The sequence below is a fragment of the Schistocerca americana genome, chromosome 2, assembly GCF_021461395.2.
Source record: "Schistocerca americana isolate TAMUIC-IGC-003095 chromosome 2, iqSchAmer2.1, whole genome shotgun sequence".
Classification (NCBI taxonomy): Eukaryota; Metazoa; Arthropoda; class Insecta; order Orthoptera; family Acrididae; genus Schistocerca; species Schistocerca americana.
The window spans coordinates 379,858,736-379,878,754 of NC_060120.1; the positions used below are offsets into that span (position 1 = coordinate 379,858,736).

Here is a 20,019-nt window from a genome sequence, read left to right on the forward strand (position 1 = left end):
TCGACCAACGCGAGCAGCAATGTCGCGATACGATAAACTGCAATCGCGATAGGCTACAATCCGACCTTTATTAAGTCAGAAACGTGATGGTAGGCATTTCTCCTCCTTACACGAGGCATCACAACAACCTTTCACCAGGCAACGCCGGTCAACTGCTGTTTGTGTATGAGAAATCGGTTGGAAACTTTCCTCATGTCAGTACGGCGTAGGTGTCGCCACCAGCGCCCATCTTGTGTGAATGCTCTGAAAAGCTGATCATTTGCATATCACAACATCTTCTTCCTGTCGGCTAAATTTCGCGTCTGTAGCACGTCTTCTTCATGGTGTAGCAATTTTAATGGCCAGTAGTGTATATGCAGGGGCAGACTACTGAAATTTCTTGCGACATCACTTTCGTCCCGCACTGAGAAGAAAGTGACGGCACCTTCTGGCACTGCGAGCCATCATCCTTCATGATAGTGCAAGATTCCACACAATGAACTCCGTGCAGGAACTCCTGCATACATGGGAGCGGGAGATACTGAACATTACCGTATTCATCCGATATCAGTCCACGCGATTTCGACCTGTTCGCCAAAATGAAAGAATTTCCTCATGGCACATGCTACAGCACAACAGAAGACATCATCCGTGGCACAGGGCGATCCTTGAGAGACATCGACAGAGATGGACAAACTGACGGTGCACGACGCCCTTTATGTGTGTGAGGGAAAGTGATCGAGATGTCGGACGATTGTGCTGAGCGCAGTTAAGACTGTGAACGTCTGTCAATAAAGTGTGATATGAATTATAACAGTGTTTCCATTACTGTTTATCCAACCCATGTTCATAAGGTATTAATTTTTTTCCTAAAAGCTTTATTAAAGTATTTTTTTCATAAACACTTTACTTGGTATGGCCAGTCTGCATTTATATCTTCTCTATTGTGACCATCTACAGTTACTTTGCTGCCCAAACAGTAAAACTCATCTACCGTCTCTAATGTCTAATTTTGAACCTAATGCCCACAGCATCACATAACTGTATTCGAGTACATGGTGCAAGATATATTAAACTGTAACTAAAATAAATATGAAATATGGGTAATACACAGTCTTTACAAGAACGAATAAAGAACAACAATAATGGAAAATCAAGAGAGCGGTGCTCAGAATAAAAGGGCGTAAAGGAGGAATGTAGTCATTCTGCTCTACTGTCCAGTCTGCACGTCCTAGAAGTAAGGTACAGGTGTTGGATTCAGACTGAGTTTGAAAGGACGTCAGTGTTAAAATTCGTTGGTGACATTACTATCCTGACTGAAACTGAGGAAGATTTACAGGATTAATGAAAAACCGCAGAAGTTGCTGTTGAGAAACGAAATGAGTGCACTAGCGGTTTCGGCCGTTTTCAAGTGGTTCTGAAAACTGCGATAAATCTGGCAGATATATAACCATTGCTATATGAAGGCTGAAATTGGTACTGGACTCAGTAAACAGCAACTGGAGCGGTTTCTCATTAATGAAACAAACAGTTGCGGAATCAGGACATGGAGAAACTAAGAATTATAGAACCTCTTGCATCAAATGAGCTGTATAGTTACACTCCTGGAAATTGAAATAAGAACACCGTGAATTCATTGTCCCAGGAAGGGGAAACTTTATTGACACATTCCTGGGGTCAGATACATCACATGATCACACTGACAGAACCACAGGCACATAGACACAGGCAACAGAGCATGCACAATGTCGGCACTAGTACAGTGTATATCCACCTTTCGCAGCAATGCAGGCTGCTGTTCTCCCATGGAGACGATCGTAGAGATGCTGGATGTAGTCCTGTGGAACGGCTTGCCATGCCATTTCCACCTGGCGCCTCAGTTGGACCAGCGTTCGTGCTGGACGTGCAGACCGCGTGAGACGACGCTTCATCCAGTCCCAAACATGCTCAATGGGGGACAGATCCGGAGATCTTGCTGGCCAGGGTAGTTGACTTACACCTTCTAGAGCACGTTGGGTGGCACGGGATACATGCGGACGTGCATTGTCCTGTTGGAACAGCAAGTTCCCTTGCCGGTCTAGGAATGGTAGAACGATGGGTTCGATGACGGTTTGGATGTACCGTGCACTATTCAGTGTCCCCAAGACGATCACCAGTGGTGTACGGCCAGTGTAGGAGATCGCTCCCCACACCATGATGCCGGGTGTTGGCCCTGTGTGCCTCGGTCGTATGCAGTCCTGATTGTGGCGCTCACCTGCACGGCACCAAACACGCATACGACCATCATTGGCACCAAGGCAGAAGCGACTCTCATCGCTGAAGACGACACGTCTCCATTCGTCCCTCCATTCACGCCTGTCGCGACACCACTGGAGGTGGGCTGCACGATGTTGGGGCGTGAGCGGAAGACGGCCTAACGGTGTGCGGGACCGTAGCCCAGCTTCATGGAGACGGTTGCGAATGGTCCTCGCCGATACCCCAGGAGCAACAGTGTCCCTAATTTGCTGGGAAGTGGCGGTGCGGTCCCCTACGGCACTGAGTAGGATCCTACGGTCTTGGCGTGCATCCGTGCGCCGCTGCGGTCCGGTCCCAGGTCGACGGGCACGTGCACCTTCCGCCGACCACTGGTGACAACATCGATGTACTGTGGAGACCTCACGCCCCACGTGTTGAGCTATTCGGCGGTACGTCCACCCGGCCTCCCGCATGCCCACTATACGCCCTCGCTCAAAGTCCGTCAACTGCACATACGGTTCACGTCCACGCTGTCGCGGCATGCTACCAGTGTTAAAGACTGCGATGGAGCTCCGTATGCCACGGCAAACTGGCTGACACTGACGGCGGCGGTGCACAAATGCTGCGCAGCTAGCGCCATTCGACGGCCAACACCGCGGTTCCTGGTGTGTCCGCTGTGGCGTGCGTGTGATCATTGCTTGTACAGCCCTCTCGCAGTGTCCGGAGCAAGTATGGTGGGTCTGACACACCGGTGTCAATGTGTTCTTTTTTCCATTTCCAGGAGTGTAGTAGAGAATATAAATTGGGGTAGACTAAAGAAAGATGGGAGTAATGACTAGTAACAGAAATCAGGGTAGGTAAAATTTAACATCATAATTGGAGATCACGAAGTAGACGATATGAGGGAATACAACTGCTTTCGAAGTAAAATAATTCACGATGAATGGAGCAAAGAACACATAACATTAGAATAACACAGGCAAAGAGGGTATCCTTCGTTAAAAGAAATCTACTAGTACCAAACATGTATCTTCGTTTGAGAAAGCATTTTCTGAGAATGTACGTCTGCAGTACAGTAGTGAATAGATCAGAATCATGGACTGTGGGAAAACGAGAAAGGAAGAGAAGCGAAGTACTTGAAAAGTGGCATTACAGAAGGCTCCTCACAAAGTGGCCCGATAAGGAATGTGGAGGTTCTCGTTTGAATCGGTGACATGACATAGTGTGTGGAAAACACAAACACTAGAATAACGGACAGGATTATAAAACACGTGTTAAGACATAGGGGTAAACATCTATAATACCGAAACGAATCATAATGGCAAGAAGTGTGTGAGACTGATATATATCTAACAAATAATTGAGATCGCCGGCTGTAAGCGCCTCTATGAGATGCAGCGGTTAACACAGGAACGAAGACATAGTGTGGTACATGGAACCAGTCAGAAGACTGATAACGCTAAGAAACAGAAAATTGTGGTCCCATAAGAAGTAACTTCAGCCCATCCGTCTTGCTGGTCTTGTGTGTACATCATCTCAGACAGGGCCTGCCAGAAGCAGCAGTGAGTAACCATCATTACCAAAACCGCAGCTGTAGTCACGCTTTGACGCCAGTAGAGTTTAACCGCAGAAGAGAAACGATGCCTTTACAGGTGAGGGTCCCCTATGGAGCCTAAAAGTTGTCATAATACCTGAGAACAAGCTGTTTTAGTATTTTACAGTAACGGAAATCTGTTCAGAGAGTTATGGAGAGGTGGAGGTGAGGGATACTGACTTGTTGTCGACGTTGGCCGTCGCCTCGTCCAGCATGAGGATGCGGTTGTCGCGCAGGATGGCGCGCGCCAGGCACACCAGCTGGCGCTGGCCCACGCTGAAGTTGCTGCCCTGGTCCAGCACGCGCGTCTGCAGACCCAGGCTGTCGTGCAGCGACTCGCGCAGCTCCACCTCAAAAACAAGACGGCAGCCTTCAGCTTGTCCTCATTTCTCCTTCACAAGTTTGAACCACACCTGAGTATACTGCCTATTTCTGTTTACTTACAACTGGTGAGTAATTCTGAACATGAGGCAAACTGCCTGTGGAAATCTGAGAGCATGAGAGGTAAATAAGGTTCAGAACATTTACTAACGACTGCCTTCGTCGGAGAACGTGCAGCTCTGACCATGGGCGCCGATAATTCTACACTACTGGCCATTAAAATTGCTATACCAAGAAGAAATGCAGATGATAAACGGGTAGTCATTGGACAAATATATTATACTAGAACTGACATGTGATTACATTTTCACGCAATTTGGGTGCATACATCCTGAGAAATCAGTACCCAGAACAACCACCTCTGGCAGTAATAACGACCTTGATACACCTGGGAATTGAGTCAAACAGAGCTTGGATGGCGTGTACAGGTACAGCTGCCCATGCAGCTTCAACACGATACCACAGTTCATCAAGAGTAGTGGCTGGCGTATTGTGACGAGCCAGTTGCTCGGCCACCATGGACCAGACATTTTCAATTGGTGAGAGATCTGCAGAATGTGCTGGCCAGGGCAGCAGTCGAACATTTTCTGTATCCAGAAAGGCCCGTACGGGACCTGAAACAAAAGGTCGTGCATTATCCTGCTGAAATGTAGGGTTTCACAAGGATCGAATGAAGGGTAGAGCCACGGGTCGTAACACATCTTAAATGTAACGTCCACTGTTCAAAGTGTCTCCAATGCGAACAAGAGGTGACCGAGACGTGTAACAAATGGCACCCTATAACATCACGCCGGGTGATACGCCAGTATGGCGATGACGAAAACACGCTTCCAATGTGCGTTCACCGCGATGTCGCCAAACACGGATGCGACCATCATGATGCTGTAAACAGAACCTGGATTCATCCGAAAAAATGGCGTTTTGCCGTCCGTGCACCCAGGTTCGTCGTTGAGTATACCATCGCAGGCGCTCCTGTATGTGATGCAGCTTCAAGGGTAACCGCATCCATGGTCTCTGAGCTGATAGTCCATGCTGCTGCAAACGTCGTCGAACTGTTCGTGCACATGGTTGTTGTCTTGCAAACGTCCCCATCTGTTGACTCAGGGATCGAGACGTGGCTGCACGATCCATTGCAGCCATGCGGATAAGATGCCTGTCATCTCGACTGCTATTGATACAAGGCCGTTGGGATCCAGCACGGCGTTCCGTATTACCCTACTGAACCCACCGATTCCATATTCCGCTAACAGTCATTGGATCTCGACCAACGCGAGCAGCAATGTCGCGATACGATAAACCGCAATCGCGATTGGCTACAATCCCATAGTGCTCAGAGCCATGTGAACCATTTTGTCAAAGGTCATGGGCTACCTCCTTATAACGAGTGGGATCTCCTTTTGCCCGGCTTTGTGCAGCAGCTCGACGTATCATGGATTCGACAAGTCGTTGGAAGCCCCTGCCGAAATATTTTGACCTATGCTGCCTGTACAGCCGTCCATAACTGCGTTAAGTGCCAGTGCACGAACTGACCTCTCGATTATATCCCATAAACGTTCGATAGTATTCATGTCGGGCTATGTTGGTGGCCAATAATTCCATCTAATTGTGCAGAATGTTTTTAAAGCCAATAGCGAAGAACTTTGGCCCATTGACATGTTTGGGAATTAGAAGCCAATAAGTGGCTGAAAATGGTCTCCAAGTAACCGAACATTACGATTTAATGATCGGTTCAGTTCGACCAGAGGACCCAGTCTATTCCATTTAAACGTACCCCACACCATTATGGAGCGACCACCAACTTGCACAGTGCCTTGTTGACAACTTGGGTCCATGGCTTTGTGGAGTCTGCGCCACACTCGAACCTTACCATCAGCTCTTACCAACTGAGATCGGATCTCATCTGACCAGGCCACGGTTTTCCAGTCGTCTAGGGTCCAACCGATATGGTCACGAGCCCAGGAGAGGCGCTGCAGGAGATGTCGCGTTGTTAGCAAAGGCACTCACGTCGGTCGTCCGCTGCCGTAGCCCATTAACAACAAATTTCGCCAACGGATACGTTCGTCGTAAGCCCCACATTGATTTCTGCTGTTATTTCACACAGTACTGCTTGCTGTTAGCACTGGCAACTCGATGCAAACGCCGCCGCTCTCGTTCGTCAAGTGAAGACCGTCGGCCACTGCGTTGTCTGTGGTGAGAAGTAATGCCTGAGATATGGTATTCTGTTTTAGGAACTGAATTGTAACAGTAAACCAGACCGTATGGCAAAAACACCTGTCTTGTAGCGTTGGCACTGGAATCGGTTGAGCATATCCAAGGGCCTGCTAATCACTGCACAAAGCGTCGATCTTCTTCAGAGCTTCCTGCATTTTGCAAAAGTTTTCCAGCGTTGGTAGTTCTCTGTGTACAACAGCTTCATAGTTCTTACAACGTCACACACTAACTCATTTATATATACTGTGAATAGTAATTGTCCAACAACATCGTCTTTGGGTCATCTGACATATCCGAAGATTCCTCATTGTTAACAAGGATCCAATTGTTCTATTTGCTAGGAACTCTTAAATCCTATCACAAAGCTAGTCTGATACTCCGTAAGCTTCTCCACTCGTATTTTCTTCACAAGGTGACAGTGCGGAACTGTACCGAACGCTCTCAGATGCTGTAACACGGGGAATATCCGAAGCAAACTCGGTCTATAGTCACGTCGACTACAGGTCGTTCTGCTCACCCACCGTACAGTCTTTCGCAGTTGGACGGTATCGTAGCAAACCTCTCTTGACTACTGCACACTAGAAGAAAAAAGAAAAAAACTAGCAGGTAAAATAAAATGGGCAAAATTTAACTGTGACAAAATTTGTCATAAATGGAATAGTGATTTGCTGTCTTCACTGATGACAGTAGATTATGCTGGTATTCAAGTAACGGTCATGTCTGTACACCGCAAATATAGTGACACTTGTCATTCATAGGTCATTCATCCATTATCCTGGAACTCAGCACCTGAACGAAATGTCTGGGAGACCTTCATCTGAAACTTTTGCTCGCATTTCTGTTTTGTAAGTACTGAGAAATGTGTGCCCGCTATATCTGTCACGTTGATAATCTCATGCTGCTATCATTCACTCGACAAGAAAGCGACATCCAGTTTACGCAAAATAATCTGAGACCACGTGGGTTGTTGCAGCGACATGTGCTCTTCGCAGTGTGTAGCACCTGTCCTGTACAGTCTGGTTAAAACTGGCCAACAGTGAGCTCAAGTGGAAGCAGTAACTGGTACGGACTCTGCAGTCACCCACAGCATTTCCGCAAGAAACTTGGGAAATTTTACTACAGAGTGCTATTTGCCACTGGCATGGTCATCTGCATGCGGGAATGCAAGTCTGCGCTACCGCCAATGATGATATAATGGGAAATGGTATGACAGTTAGGACACTTTCAGTTAGAAGTATCTGCATTGGTTTTGATATGATATAAATCTATCTCCCTTTTCAATCTTCAGTTATACATTACTTGCAGCTGTTGTAGTATTTCTTCGGATAGTGTACAAACAGATGGTAAAAAACGTACCGTTGTTTAGAGAGCAAACTAAGAGTACATGAACATGTGTCACCTCGTCAAGAGTCCTCCAGAGGACTTCGTCAGAAAATTCGTCGAAGGGGTCCAGGTTGAAGCGCAGCGTGCCGGCGAACAGCACGGGGTCCTGCGGGATGATGGAGAGGCGAGCTCGCAGGTCCCGCAGGCCGACCTTGGCTGTGTCCAGGCCGTCGATCATCAGCTCGCCCTCCACGAACGCCAGCCTGAAGAGCGCCGAGATCAGCGACGACTTGCCGGCCCCCGTGCGTCCCACCACGCCCACCTGCAAGGCGACACCCCTTATAACACGTTTACTTTGCTTCGCAGGAGTTCTGTGTCTAATTAGTTATAAATAAACATAGGATTCTGTACAAAAACTCGCTTTTCATTGCTTCATGTGCATTTCGAAACATGTCCGTCCATTTTTAGAGGTTGATTTCACTTAAAACTTTTTTTCGCCCTTGATGTCTACCTTTGCTGCAAAAAATTACTGCTTCATGTTTGTGCTTGTTACTAACACAGCACTTAACCTGTTACAGCTCCACATTTGACCTTGGCCTATAAAGCTATAATTAAACTCTGTCAGAACAGGCGTCGGAAGACCCAAAGGTACCGACCGGCCGCCGTGTCATCCTCAGCCGACTGGCGTCATTGGAAGTGGATACGGAGGAGCGAATGGCCAGTGTACCCCTCTCCCGGCCATTGTCAGTTTTCGTGACCGGAGCCACTTCTTCTCACTCCAGTAGCTATTCAATTTGCCTCACAGTGGGTGATTGCATCCCGCTTGCCAACAGCGCTCGCCAGAATCGGACGGTGACCCATCCAAGTGCTAGCCGAGCCCGACAGCGCTTAACGTCAGTGATCTGACGGGAAACGGTGTTACCACTGTGACAAGGTCGTTGGCCAATAGCAAACTTAAAAAGGGATATTTACTGTGTGCATCAAACTTGAGCGTATACCAAACTGTGCGTCTATGACAGGTCAAATGTTTGTTAACCATGAGAGTCTGCCTTTAAAGGGTGAAACATCCTGGCATTAATACTGTGTGCTGCAGCGACAGTCGAATCCAGATCAGTGACTTTTTAGAATAATGCTCTTGTAACGTATCATTTCCAGGCCATGGCCGTCAGTTAGTGCTCGTCGCTCTTGTGAGGACTGCCTTTATTCTCCAGCCTGGAGATAAACAACGGGGTTCCCCTAATCCGGCTGAACTGAGGTGGCTCGGGCCGATCTACCGATTTTTAAAGGCGCATGTTTCCCACATGGTGGATAGCGTTTGCTAATATCTTTAAGAAACAAATTCCAGAAACTGTCGGCAGGCAGCAGCGAGCATTAATAGTGGCCAATCGAGGTGTCTACTTGCTGCTCTGGAGCCTGACTGATCCAGAGGACTGTATGTAAAATATTTTGTTGGAGCATTTGAGAGCGGGCAAAGTTGAGTGGTCGATCGGCAGCTCTGGTGGCCGAGTTTGAAGTCCTCTAGGGTGGAGCTGTTGTGGAGGTGTGCTTCGGAAGTCTCTAGTCAGGGATCAGTGAAGTTACTCTCTCTGTGTCGAGAGTATAGGAAGTTTCCGGAAGTGCGATCCAGTATGCGTGGGTGGGAACAGTTTTGCTCAGTTTGTTGTTTTCAAGGTGGGTGTTGCTGTTTAGCGGATTGTTTAGGAAGAGGCTGCCTAACAGACCGCGGCACAACTAGGTAACTGAAGCTGTTGTCTAGCGAATGAAGTGGAGTTGACGGGGGATTATTAGAAGTTAACACATTGTGTTCTGGTCCAATTGAAATTTAAAGTGTGGACTCCTTGTTTATGTCCTTATCGGCTTTGACTTTAGACTGTGTTGTTTATAGAGCAGATGGTAGAAACAGATTGGTGATAGTGTAGTGACTGACAGTGATGCTCGTTGTACAATTCAGCGGCCAAATTTGGGATATTCTTGAAACTAGTCAGATGGGCATAGGGGATTGATTAGAGATATAATAGAAGTGAACATAATAGCCTTGTCTCGTGTGTCAAAGCAATACTGGTGGATCCTTATTTAGCTTGTAGTAAATATGCAGCATTGAAAAGAAATTATTCAGGTCTGCTTGCAAATATTTCAGAGGAAGTTTATGGAGCACTACGAGGCGTGACTCGCCTCGCGCACTACGAGTTTATAGAGTCTGGCCGTGGCTGCGACGGGGACTACACCAGATGCTTATGGAACCTCCAAGACGAAGCATGAGAGGGAACGTTTCGCTCTTACCATCCGAACTAACCTGGCACAGCTTACAGACTAACTGAAAACTTCATTTTTGCTGTAATCCTCCCCATCTTTTCAAATTTCGCAGAGCTTCTTCAGGAAGTCTGTGAAGCATGAAAAGTAAGACAGATTTTGGGATACAATTCTAATATAGTCTGGAGTGTGCCTGGATACTTCAGCCGATAAGAGAATACCAAAGGTATAGATTGAAATTCCATTTTGGTGCTTAGTTTTAATCTGTCTTGAAGTTTCATTGGGGTGCACTTTCCGCTTAAGTGTGGAAGTTTCAGTTTGTGCGCCAGTAATAACGAAATGCTTCCCTAGTAAAGACGCACGAAAATCCAGCAGGAATATTTGGTTTTAAGAGTACCTACACCTAGCACTTGAAGAAACACCCACATCGTTCGAAATACATTGGATAGCAATGAAAATGGTTTTTGTGACTGAAGATGCTATCTGTTTATCACTGAAAGAGTAGAAACTGGAACAGCTCTAAAAAGTTCTGGTACTGATAAAGTGAAATGATTTATACACGTCTTCTTCTGTTACCGTTGGTCAAACAGGTAACTGACTCACCTTCTCCCTGGGTTTAATTTTCAGATTCAAGTCTACAATGACGTAGTCAGATTGAGGCCCGTATTTCATGTAGACGTGTCGGAAATCTATTTCTCCTTCTGATGGCCACTCTTTAGGTGTTTTCTTGTCTGAAATCAAAAAATATGTAACTATATTAGCAATATGAAACAATAAGTTCTTACAGTATGATTCTCTGTATGTTGAAATTCGTCATCTCTTATTTCCTCCTCTTAGAGATTTCAAATTGCTTTAAAATCTTATATGGACGAAAACAAAGCCTTTCGTGACGGCAATGATGTATAGAATATTCTTGGACTTCTTGCTGCGTAAATTCAGGGTAGAACCTCAAGTTTTCGACGATTATCTCCATCGTCTTTGTCAACAGAAAAAAAAGAAAGGTTCAAATGGCTCTGGGCACTATGGGACTTAACATCTGTGGTCATCAGTCCTCTAGAACTTAGAACTACTTAAACCTAACTTAAGGACAATCTCCTTTATCTTCTTAGGAGGTAGGAAAAAAGATCTTATACCTCGTCTTACCAGGACTCTGCATATTGTGCTGGCCGTAGCACCGTAGAAAGGGAGGAATTCAATGGGCAGCTCATGACGTGAATGTTCAACATATTCATGTTTCCTCTTCTTAGAGAATGCTGACTTCGTACCACGTGAACCATAACCGTTCTTTCGGAACAAGTACGTCATTTCAGAATCTAGGTGGTCCTTGTCAGAAAGGCTTTTGCTGGCCACACGACGTAGAAGCCCTTGAGCACCCGCCTTGAACACAGGAATAGCACATACCCAAACATCCAGTTCACTATCGAGACAGAGAAAGAAGGAAGGTTAGAATTTTTAGAGGTTTGGTACAATTTAGGTTGGATGGGCGTCTCGTCCACTCTACGTGCCGCAAGCCGAAGCACACTGGTTTATATCTTAGCGCCCAAATTTTTCATCGTCCATTCCAGAAGAGAGCCGTTTTAAATACGTTGCTACACAGAGCAGAAGCTGTTTCTGACGAGGACCGTCTGGTTTCCGAAATTTCATTTGAAGTACGTGTTCCGAAAGAAAGGCTATGGTTGACGTGATACAAAGCCAGTGTTCTCCAAGAAGAGAGAACGCGAAAATGTTGAACATTCCCGTGATGATTATTCTCCGCCATAATGGCTATGTTTGTGAACCGTGACTGTGTGGGATAATTATTTATTTGTAATTTCTGCTACCAGTCACTTTTTTTGTGTTATGTTTAATCTAACATAATACAACGCGTTTCGAACATATTCTGTTCGCCTTCATCCGTTTATACATACATACAGAGAAATGTTACTTAAAAATAAACTGTCTTAAACTAGATTAATCTAGACCTCTTTGTCCATTGTTTGTTACTGTAGTGGCTGGTGTGGCATTTGGGGGGGGGGGGGGGTGGAGGGGGGAACAGTGGATGGCCTGAAATCGAAGTCAGTGATGTCTTCTGCTGATTTTCTTCTTTGTGGTTGTTTATATGACAGTTGATCACTTACGATTTCATAACCTTGCAACTTCACTTGCATCGCTGGTGTAATGGCGGAGCTGTTGATTAACATTACACCATTGCACATTGTATTTTGTCATTGATTTCGAACGTAATTCACTGCACAAATACAATGTGACAAAGTACTATGTGCAGCAGTGTAATGTTAATCAACAGCTCTGGAGATGAACAGAACATGTTCGAAACGTGTTTATTATGTTAGATTAAACATAAAACAAACAAATAAAAAAGTGACTGGTAGCAGAAATTACAAATAAATAATTTTCCCACATGAGCCGCCGATTGCAGTCCTTCCTTTCTACAGCACTACATCCAGAAAAACAGACAAAGTTCTCTTAAGACTGGGTATGAAATCTGTTTTCCGGCATCCTAAGGAAATAAATGAGAGGCTACGAGCTGTTAAGGGCAGTCTCAGTTTCAGAAGCTCTGGGATTTACAATAGCCCTTGTGAGTCCAGTCATCCATACAATATGTGACTGCTGTGCAGAACATCAACGGCATATTAAAAATCGGGAAGTGGAGAAATCTGCCGTTGCTGAGCACTGTCTTATGAACAAACACGAAATACTGTTTGACGGAACGCAGATTTTGTCTCATGCTTCTATGTACTGGGATTCTGTAATTAAAGGGGCTGTAGAAATAAGAATGTGCAAGAAGTATTTCAACCGCAGCAGATATAATCTCAATAGTGCATGGAAGCGAGCCCCCGATGCAGTGAAGAAGCAGAGACATTTGTCGCAGTGCTAACACCTTATCTTCTTCAGAAGCCTGACTGTCATCTGTGTTACTGACTAGATACAACCTAATGATCCCGTACCCTATCATTTTCAGACCCACATCAACCCTACTTTTCCACCTGTATTATTGCTGCTGGCCTCAAATCCGTAGAACATCCCCTGCAGAACTCCAGCTGTGGCATTAAGTTCCAGACTCCCCCCAAAGTTACACTGTACCCACCCCAAACCACACCATCTCCTACAGACTACTTCATCCCCATGCACCCTATCCCAATCTTCATATTAAATTTGTCCATAACTACTCCTGTGCTAACTGGAATGAATATCAGGAATCCATAGATACCCAGATTGGAAGCCACCCCATCGTCTTCCAGCACCGGACAGTATCCCCCATGCCACATCCTTGTTCCAGCAGACCTTTTTGGTCACTATATCCGCCCATATCCTACCAAGGCCATCCATCCTCATCATCCCACTCTATCCTCACAAGCCCTGCTCCTTCTCCGAGAATCCTGTCACTTATACTGCACCTTCCAGAGGACTTGTGACCAGGATACATTCACACGCCATCAGAAAATACAGAGACACATCAGAAATTTACTCAACGCTAAAAAAGGCCTAGACAGGCGCCAGACATGCACCAGACTCAATGCTACATTTCCCATTAATTCTTCTAAGTATTGGAATGCATTCCACCGACTCACTGACAACTATTCCTTCCCTCACTACCCACACCTGCTCAACAACCATCCTTTACCTGACGACCGGAGCAAAGCTGAACTTTGCATCCTATTTCCGACATCTTCTCAATTCCTGATGACCCTCGCTTTGGTTACTCCCTCTTTCCTACCACCTGTGAACATGTAAATACCGTTGTCCCACCTCTGACTCCCAGCTTCCAGTACTTGGACAACGTATCAAAAATGGAATCAAACAACCCAATCACAGCACGTAAAATAAAACAAGTATTTCACAGAAAATGCAACACATCCCCTGGTCACAACCGCACCACCTATCAGCACCTTAAAGAATACCCCTCTCTTTTCTATCCATTTTGAAACCCTTTGTACCACTATCCTCTCCACAGGTTACTATCATCAGCTGCAGAAAACCTCCAAAATCCCACTTTTCTTTAAAAAAAATGGTTCAAATGGCTCTGAGTACTATGGGACTTAATATCTGTGGTCATCATTCCGCTAGAACTTAGAACTACTTAAACCTAACTAACCTAAGGACATCACACACAACCATGCCCGAGGCAGGATTCGAACCTGCGACCGTAGCAGTCGCGCACTTTTCTTTAAAAGCAAACAAACCCCCTATTGATACCCTCCTGCTACTGCCCCATTTGCCTCACTCAGTAATCAGAAACGTCTTTAAATCCATCCTATTCCGTTGTATCCGCAACAACACCTCCTTCCCTTTAATCAGTGTGGCTTCCGTACTACCTTCTCCTCTGACAACCAGCTGCTGCACCTCATCCATCTCTTATCCAATCAGCTCAACACCCATAAATCCACAATCTTCCCATTCCTCAACCTGGAGAAAGCCTACAAACATGTATGGCATTTCACTCTTCTCTTCGGATTCCAGACCTATGCACTTCCAATTAATTATGTTCGCCTTTTGCATGTTTCCTCTCCAATTGCCCATTCTTTGTCAGCATTAACAACATCAATTACCATATCTCCTACCCCCACTGCAGGTGTTCCCAAGCCTCTGTCCTCTCTTATCTTCTCCACATCCTTTACATTGCTGATGTGCCCAAACCACTCCACTAGCCCATCGCGTCCAGTATGCTGTGACAACACTTTCCTCGCCCTTTATCCTACTACACTTCAGAAATCTCAACAGTCTCACCAAACACAGCTCAAATAGTTCCCATCATGGAGTAAAAAATGGCTCCTGAAGATCAATCCTTCCATCTCCATGGCTTCTACCTCACCATTTATGATCATCCTATCCATTTAACTAACACATTAAAATATCTTGGACTAATCATAAACCAGCAAATAACGTGGAAGCAGCATCTACTAACCATCCAACAGAAAGCCCACAATAGACTGAAACTGCTAAAGCTACTAACTGTATGAACCTGGGAATTGCCTTCTTCCACTGTCCCCCACACGTACAAAATCTTGACCTGACCCATCCTTTGCTATGCTAATGTCGCATGGATATCACCGCCCAGCTGCACGTTTGCCAACACATCCCATCAATCCTACACCTACACACCCTCCACATATTCTCCAAAGGAACTTCAACCATTTCCATCTCCCAAATCATGAACTCCATCCTGACTTTTACTCCCCCTACCAACTTTAAACCCATCTCATCCATTCCACCTTGTCAGTGCTCCCTCTCCCTCCCTTCCCCACATTTTCCCTACCCCCTTTTACCCTTCCATTCTTCTTTCCCTAGCCCCTTTTCCTTATCAGATTTTAGCCTCACTAATAACCCTCTACTCCAATCCCTCTTGTATCCCAACAGCCACACATACCTCACTGATACAACTGCACCAGTCCTCCACCCATATACCAACTGCATTCTACTCTTCTCATTGGCCAACCTTTCCCCTTCAACAACAGACTACCTACCCCAGAACTGGTCCTTGCAGCTTCAGTGCCAGTGAGGAGCTTCTTTTTAACATCAGCATTCTGTGTCAAGGTTTTTTTTAAAATGTTTTTAAATATAACCTTCCTGTGTTTCTGATTTTTACATGTATTACCACTGTTTTTAAGTAAGCGTGAAGGAAGTCATGTCTCAAAAAGTTCAATCTATTTATTAGTCTTTCATCTTATTTAGATTTTCTTGCCAACTGGCTGAAGCGTGGGTTGGATGTACCATCAACAGCTCACCTTCTGCCTATATGGGATAAGAGGGGATAAAATAACAATAAAGGAGTGGGAATCAGTTTAGACAATCAATTTCTCATGACAAAGATGAAGGAGGTAATCATTGAAAGATCGAGGTTTCACGATGAATTGACACGGCAAGAAGTCCGAGAATGTTTTATATATCTTCTTGGGATGTTCTTAGGAGGATAACAGGGGGATGGGATTATATTAGCGAAATACTGTCAGTTATGCTAGGGACTCGGCGTATGACCACTTTATTACATGTCAGTTGTAAGCAAAGCGTTTCCTCATTGTTTGCCCCAAATCACTGGCAATCTTAAGATAATTCTCAAGATGACCTGGGTGGGTGAACATGTAACAGAAGATGTAAGAAACTTGATTTAGAGCCATAAATTTAGTACCTAATCTGTCTGTTGCAGATGATAAGGGAAAGAAAAAATTTATTGAATATATGTATCCTAATATTTCGACACCAGAACCAGACATTCAGGCAAAGAGGGTACACTTGAGCCGCAACCTGTATGTGGGACTTTCCCAAAATCCAGACAGGTGGGGTTTAACTGAAGTGTTTGCTTCGCTCTGACATGGTTGTCCTGTTTAATATCTGGTGGACAGCAAGAGGGACGCTACCAACTCATAAATACGTGAGGAGACTTGAGCCAATCACAGGCATTCCCGTTACAAACAAGCAGGTTTGTTGTTGGGTTGTGCTGTCTTTACAGCTCAATAATGCAAACAAATACTGGGAAACAATCCGGCAGAGACTCAGCTGCAAGTACTGTGAAGTGCCACAACGAGAGACACTTGAGAGTGATTCGGGAGTTCCCCATTCACATGCCTCCCATCGCAAGATCAGAAATTTTCGCACTGTACAAAGACAGGGAGGTGTGGTAATGCAGTGTTAATAGCTTGTTGGGTTTGACGGCGAATTGATCCCAGCAATCGCAAAGACAAAATGACAAAAAATCCATTGCCTTCAGGACAGAGTGATGACAACTAACAATGTTCCTAAGCAGGAAGAGACAGATCAGTCAGTTACAGTGATGAGTCAGCAGCCTGCCAGAGAGGAACTAGATAGAAACAGAGAGACAATGAGTATGCCTTCCAAAGGCATGTCATCCTATTGCAGACTCAGATTTCAGACTCTGAATCAGATCACCACATTCATTTCAGTTCTCTGGTCACTTTGTGGCATAACCATTTCCCATTCCATGCCAAACGGAGCTTCCTTGCCATCTGATGTTCAGATTTTTCAAACATCCGTCTGCGCTTCCTTGTCTGACTTCAGTTTTCAAATATTTAAGTTGAGACAGCCTCTGTGAGGTAATCACCATAGACAACAGATGCCAAGCACTGGGACAATAACACTGTGGGACCCTCTGAAGTCAACCTGTGTGGAAGAAGGTATGAGTTAAACTGCCCAGGGCATCTCCTCAAATCCGCAGAATATGGAAGATGTAAGCTGCAGGATGTTAACTCGCAGCCACATATATGACGAGGGATGATTAACATGTCGAGCTCTCCTCGAATATGCCATGTATACCTGCATGTAAAACTGATTCTGTCAAATAGTGAGATAACATGGCTCACCTCTCCTAGTTGCACAGTCGCTGAGTTATATCTACACCCAATCAAGTAAATCCTCAGATTATATTTGTATTGTTGATCTGATAATAAGGATTAGTGTTTCCATGTATTAATCCATGAACCAATTTGTCTTCACTGGCATCTCATTTCCATGAACCGGTTTTTGGATTTACTGCGCTTTGGTGCCCAGCCTGGTATAACATGATTTTCACTTCGCCAAAGCAATTTAAATTTATAGAATTTTGGCACCCGGTGTAGGGTCATTTGCATATCATTCCCTGTATCAGTTTTGAATTCATTACATTTTGACACCCAACATGGGGTCACCTTGTCTATTGTTTGCAAATCCATTTAATTTTATTAGGATACATATTTTTGTTTATTTTTTTAATTACAGCACAACACACATAGAAAATTGTAGCTTGTAATATACTGGTTTCCATAAACCATTAAAAAATCATAAAAATTAATAAAAAACGTAAAGCAATTGGCAGTACTGGTTCACAAACTACCATATACAAATCGGGACGATGCAACCTGGTTGTGTCACATATACCTAACATACAAGTCTTGTTTCTGGAATTAGGAGGGCAATTGCTGCTGTGAGTAGTAGTATATGGATGTGCTACCTGGAGTACAACCAAATAAGATCCGAACAGGGTTATGGTATTTGAAAGGAAGTCCTTCGGAAGATTTTTGGACCAGTTTACGGTAATGAGAGTGAAACATGGAGGTTCGTCACAATACAGAGTTGTATGACATTTACAAAGAGCCGAACATTGTGACTATAATGAAGACACGACAACTCCAGTGGGTGCGGCATGTTACTCGAATGCAGGACAACCGATGGCCGAAAAGCGCACTCAGTACCAAGCCAACTGGCAGAAGGCCCGTAGGAAGACAAAGAACACGATGGAGTGACTGCGTATCTAAAGACCTTCAGAGAGTGGGACTGCTGGAAGGTTGGCAGAAAGAAGCTGAAGACAGGCTGAAGTGGAGGCAATCTCTCAAAGCAGCGCTCGGACAATTGGCCTGATCGCGTAAAGTAAGTGAGTAAGTAAGTAACTGTTGCTGTGAGAATAAGAGAACACATCCCTGTCAGCCGACACTTCAGGTGAACTGCGTTGGAGGGTTGCTGGTACATTCTAGGTGTGTCAATCTCTGACAGACGATTTATAACAAGGTGTTTGCTGTTTGAGAGTTTAGCCAAGGACAGCGAAAGTCTACGAAGCTATCGATGTTTAAATTTGCTGTAAGTGGACGTGCCCTGTTTGTAACAGGCCAGCAATCACTGCAGCAATCTGGAATGATATAATCTGTCCACATAATGTCAAACGAGGTAGTATGTGCTCAAGTCATGATGTGTGTATTACTCATAGCTTGTCCCAATAGGAACGTTTGCAATGGGCGCTTCAACAAGAATTGCCTCCAGATTTAAGCAGAACAGTTCTCTTCAGATGTGGGTTCCAGTTCAGTTTGCAAATTTATAATGAATGTGTTTTGATCTGATACGCATACAATATCTTCAACCTACCTCCGAAACTTTGTCGATAGAATTCGGATTCACTCTATAGTACAGTAATACATAAAACAGTAGAACACACCTGGAGGCGCCTCAAGCAGCGGTTCTTCTTCCAAGCCAAGGTATTCCATGACTCGCTCCACAGACATCATCTGGTTGGCCACTTCTGCGGACTGCCGTATACCATATTGGAGCATGCCAGTAAGGCTCATGGCTTGCGTTATCGCGAGTCCCATCTGTCCACCAAAGAGATCTGCAAGTGTTTCATATCATTTTATTATATTGATTACTTAATCATAATAGAAAATAATGAAGTTAAAATTGCTGCCAGTAGGAATAACATGTAATCTTGTATTAATGGAAGCAATGCACATGACAAGTAGAATGTAAGTCAAGTTATTTGGATGAGAGAGTGCAAGGGATAGAGGACATAGTCAGTTGCTGAACTAGAAACTTTCTCTTTCATTGCATTCATTAGAACATTTTCTTGGCTAAATTTTCAAGTTGCACTTCGATGGTGACTGGTGAGAGTGGGTGATAATGACAAATGTACGATTAGTATAGTGATGTATTTCTGTTTCTGATGAGAACGGAGAAGAATTCTCTTTTCGAGCAGCATTAGATGGACCATCAAACTTAAAGTCCCCATGCTGCAAATATGTCACTAACAGCAGTTTGCATATACAGCTTCATGAACTACTGGAGACATGTTTGTTACTGAACACAGGACTTTGGCGCCAAGCTTTGTAATCGGCAACTTAACGCCTCCACCTCTTCTCACTTTGGCCACCAGAGCCCTGGTAATGAAAATTCTTCACTTTCATTGCCCTAGTGCCGGTTTCTGACGTCTGCGCAGTGAAGGCAGACGGGGGAATTTATATGCAATAGAATATTTGGAGAATTGCAATGCAATTGAAACTACTTGGTAGATTAAAACGGTGTGCTGGACCGACACTCGAAATGGAGACCTTTGCTTTTCACAGGCAAGTGGTCTACCAATTGAGCTACCCAAGCACGGCTCACGACCCGTCCTCACAGCTTTACTTCCGCCAATACATCGTCTTCAACCTTCCACACTTCAAGATGCTCTCTTAAAAAACTTGCGGGACTAGCACTCCTGGAAGAAAGGATATTGTAAATACATGGCTTAGCCACAGCCTGCAGGATGTTTCCAGAACGAAATTTTCACTCTGCAGCGGAGTGTGCGCTGATAT

At 44.8% G+C, this 20,019-nt stretch overlaps 1 protein-coding gene across 2 annotated transcripts in view; it reads right to left on the reverse strand.

Annotated features, from left to right (window-relative positions):
• Nucleotides 1–20,019, reverse strand: part of LOC124594829 (ATP-binding cassette sub-family C member 4-like) — a 316,274-nt gene that overhangs the window by 14,469 nt on the left and 281,786 nt on the right. For both annotated transcript variants that reach the window (XM_047133276.1, XM_047133277.1), the window contains 4 exons: nucleotides 18,888–19,058; nucleotides 10,577–10,704; nucleotides 7,800–8,045; nucleotides 3,989–4,158 (listed from right to left, as the gene is read on the reverse strand). In XM_047133276.1, the coding sequence (XP_046989232.1) occupies nucleotides 3,989–4,158; nucleotides 7,800–8,045; nucleotides 10,577–10,704; nucleotides 18,888–19,058 (715 nt within the window). The remainder of the gene's footprint in view (nucleotides 1–3,988; nucleotides 4,159–7,799; nucleotides 8,046–10,576; nucleotides 10,705–18,887; nucleotides 19,059–20,019) is intronic.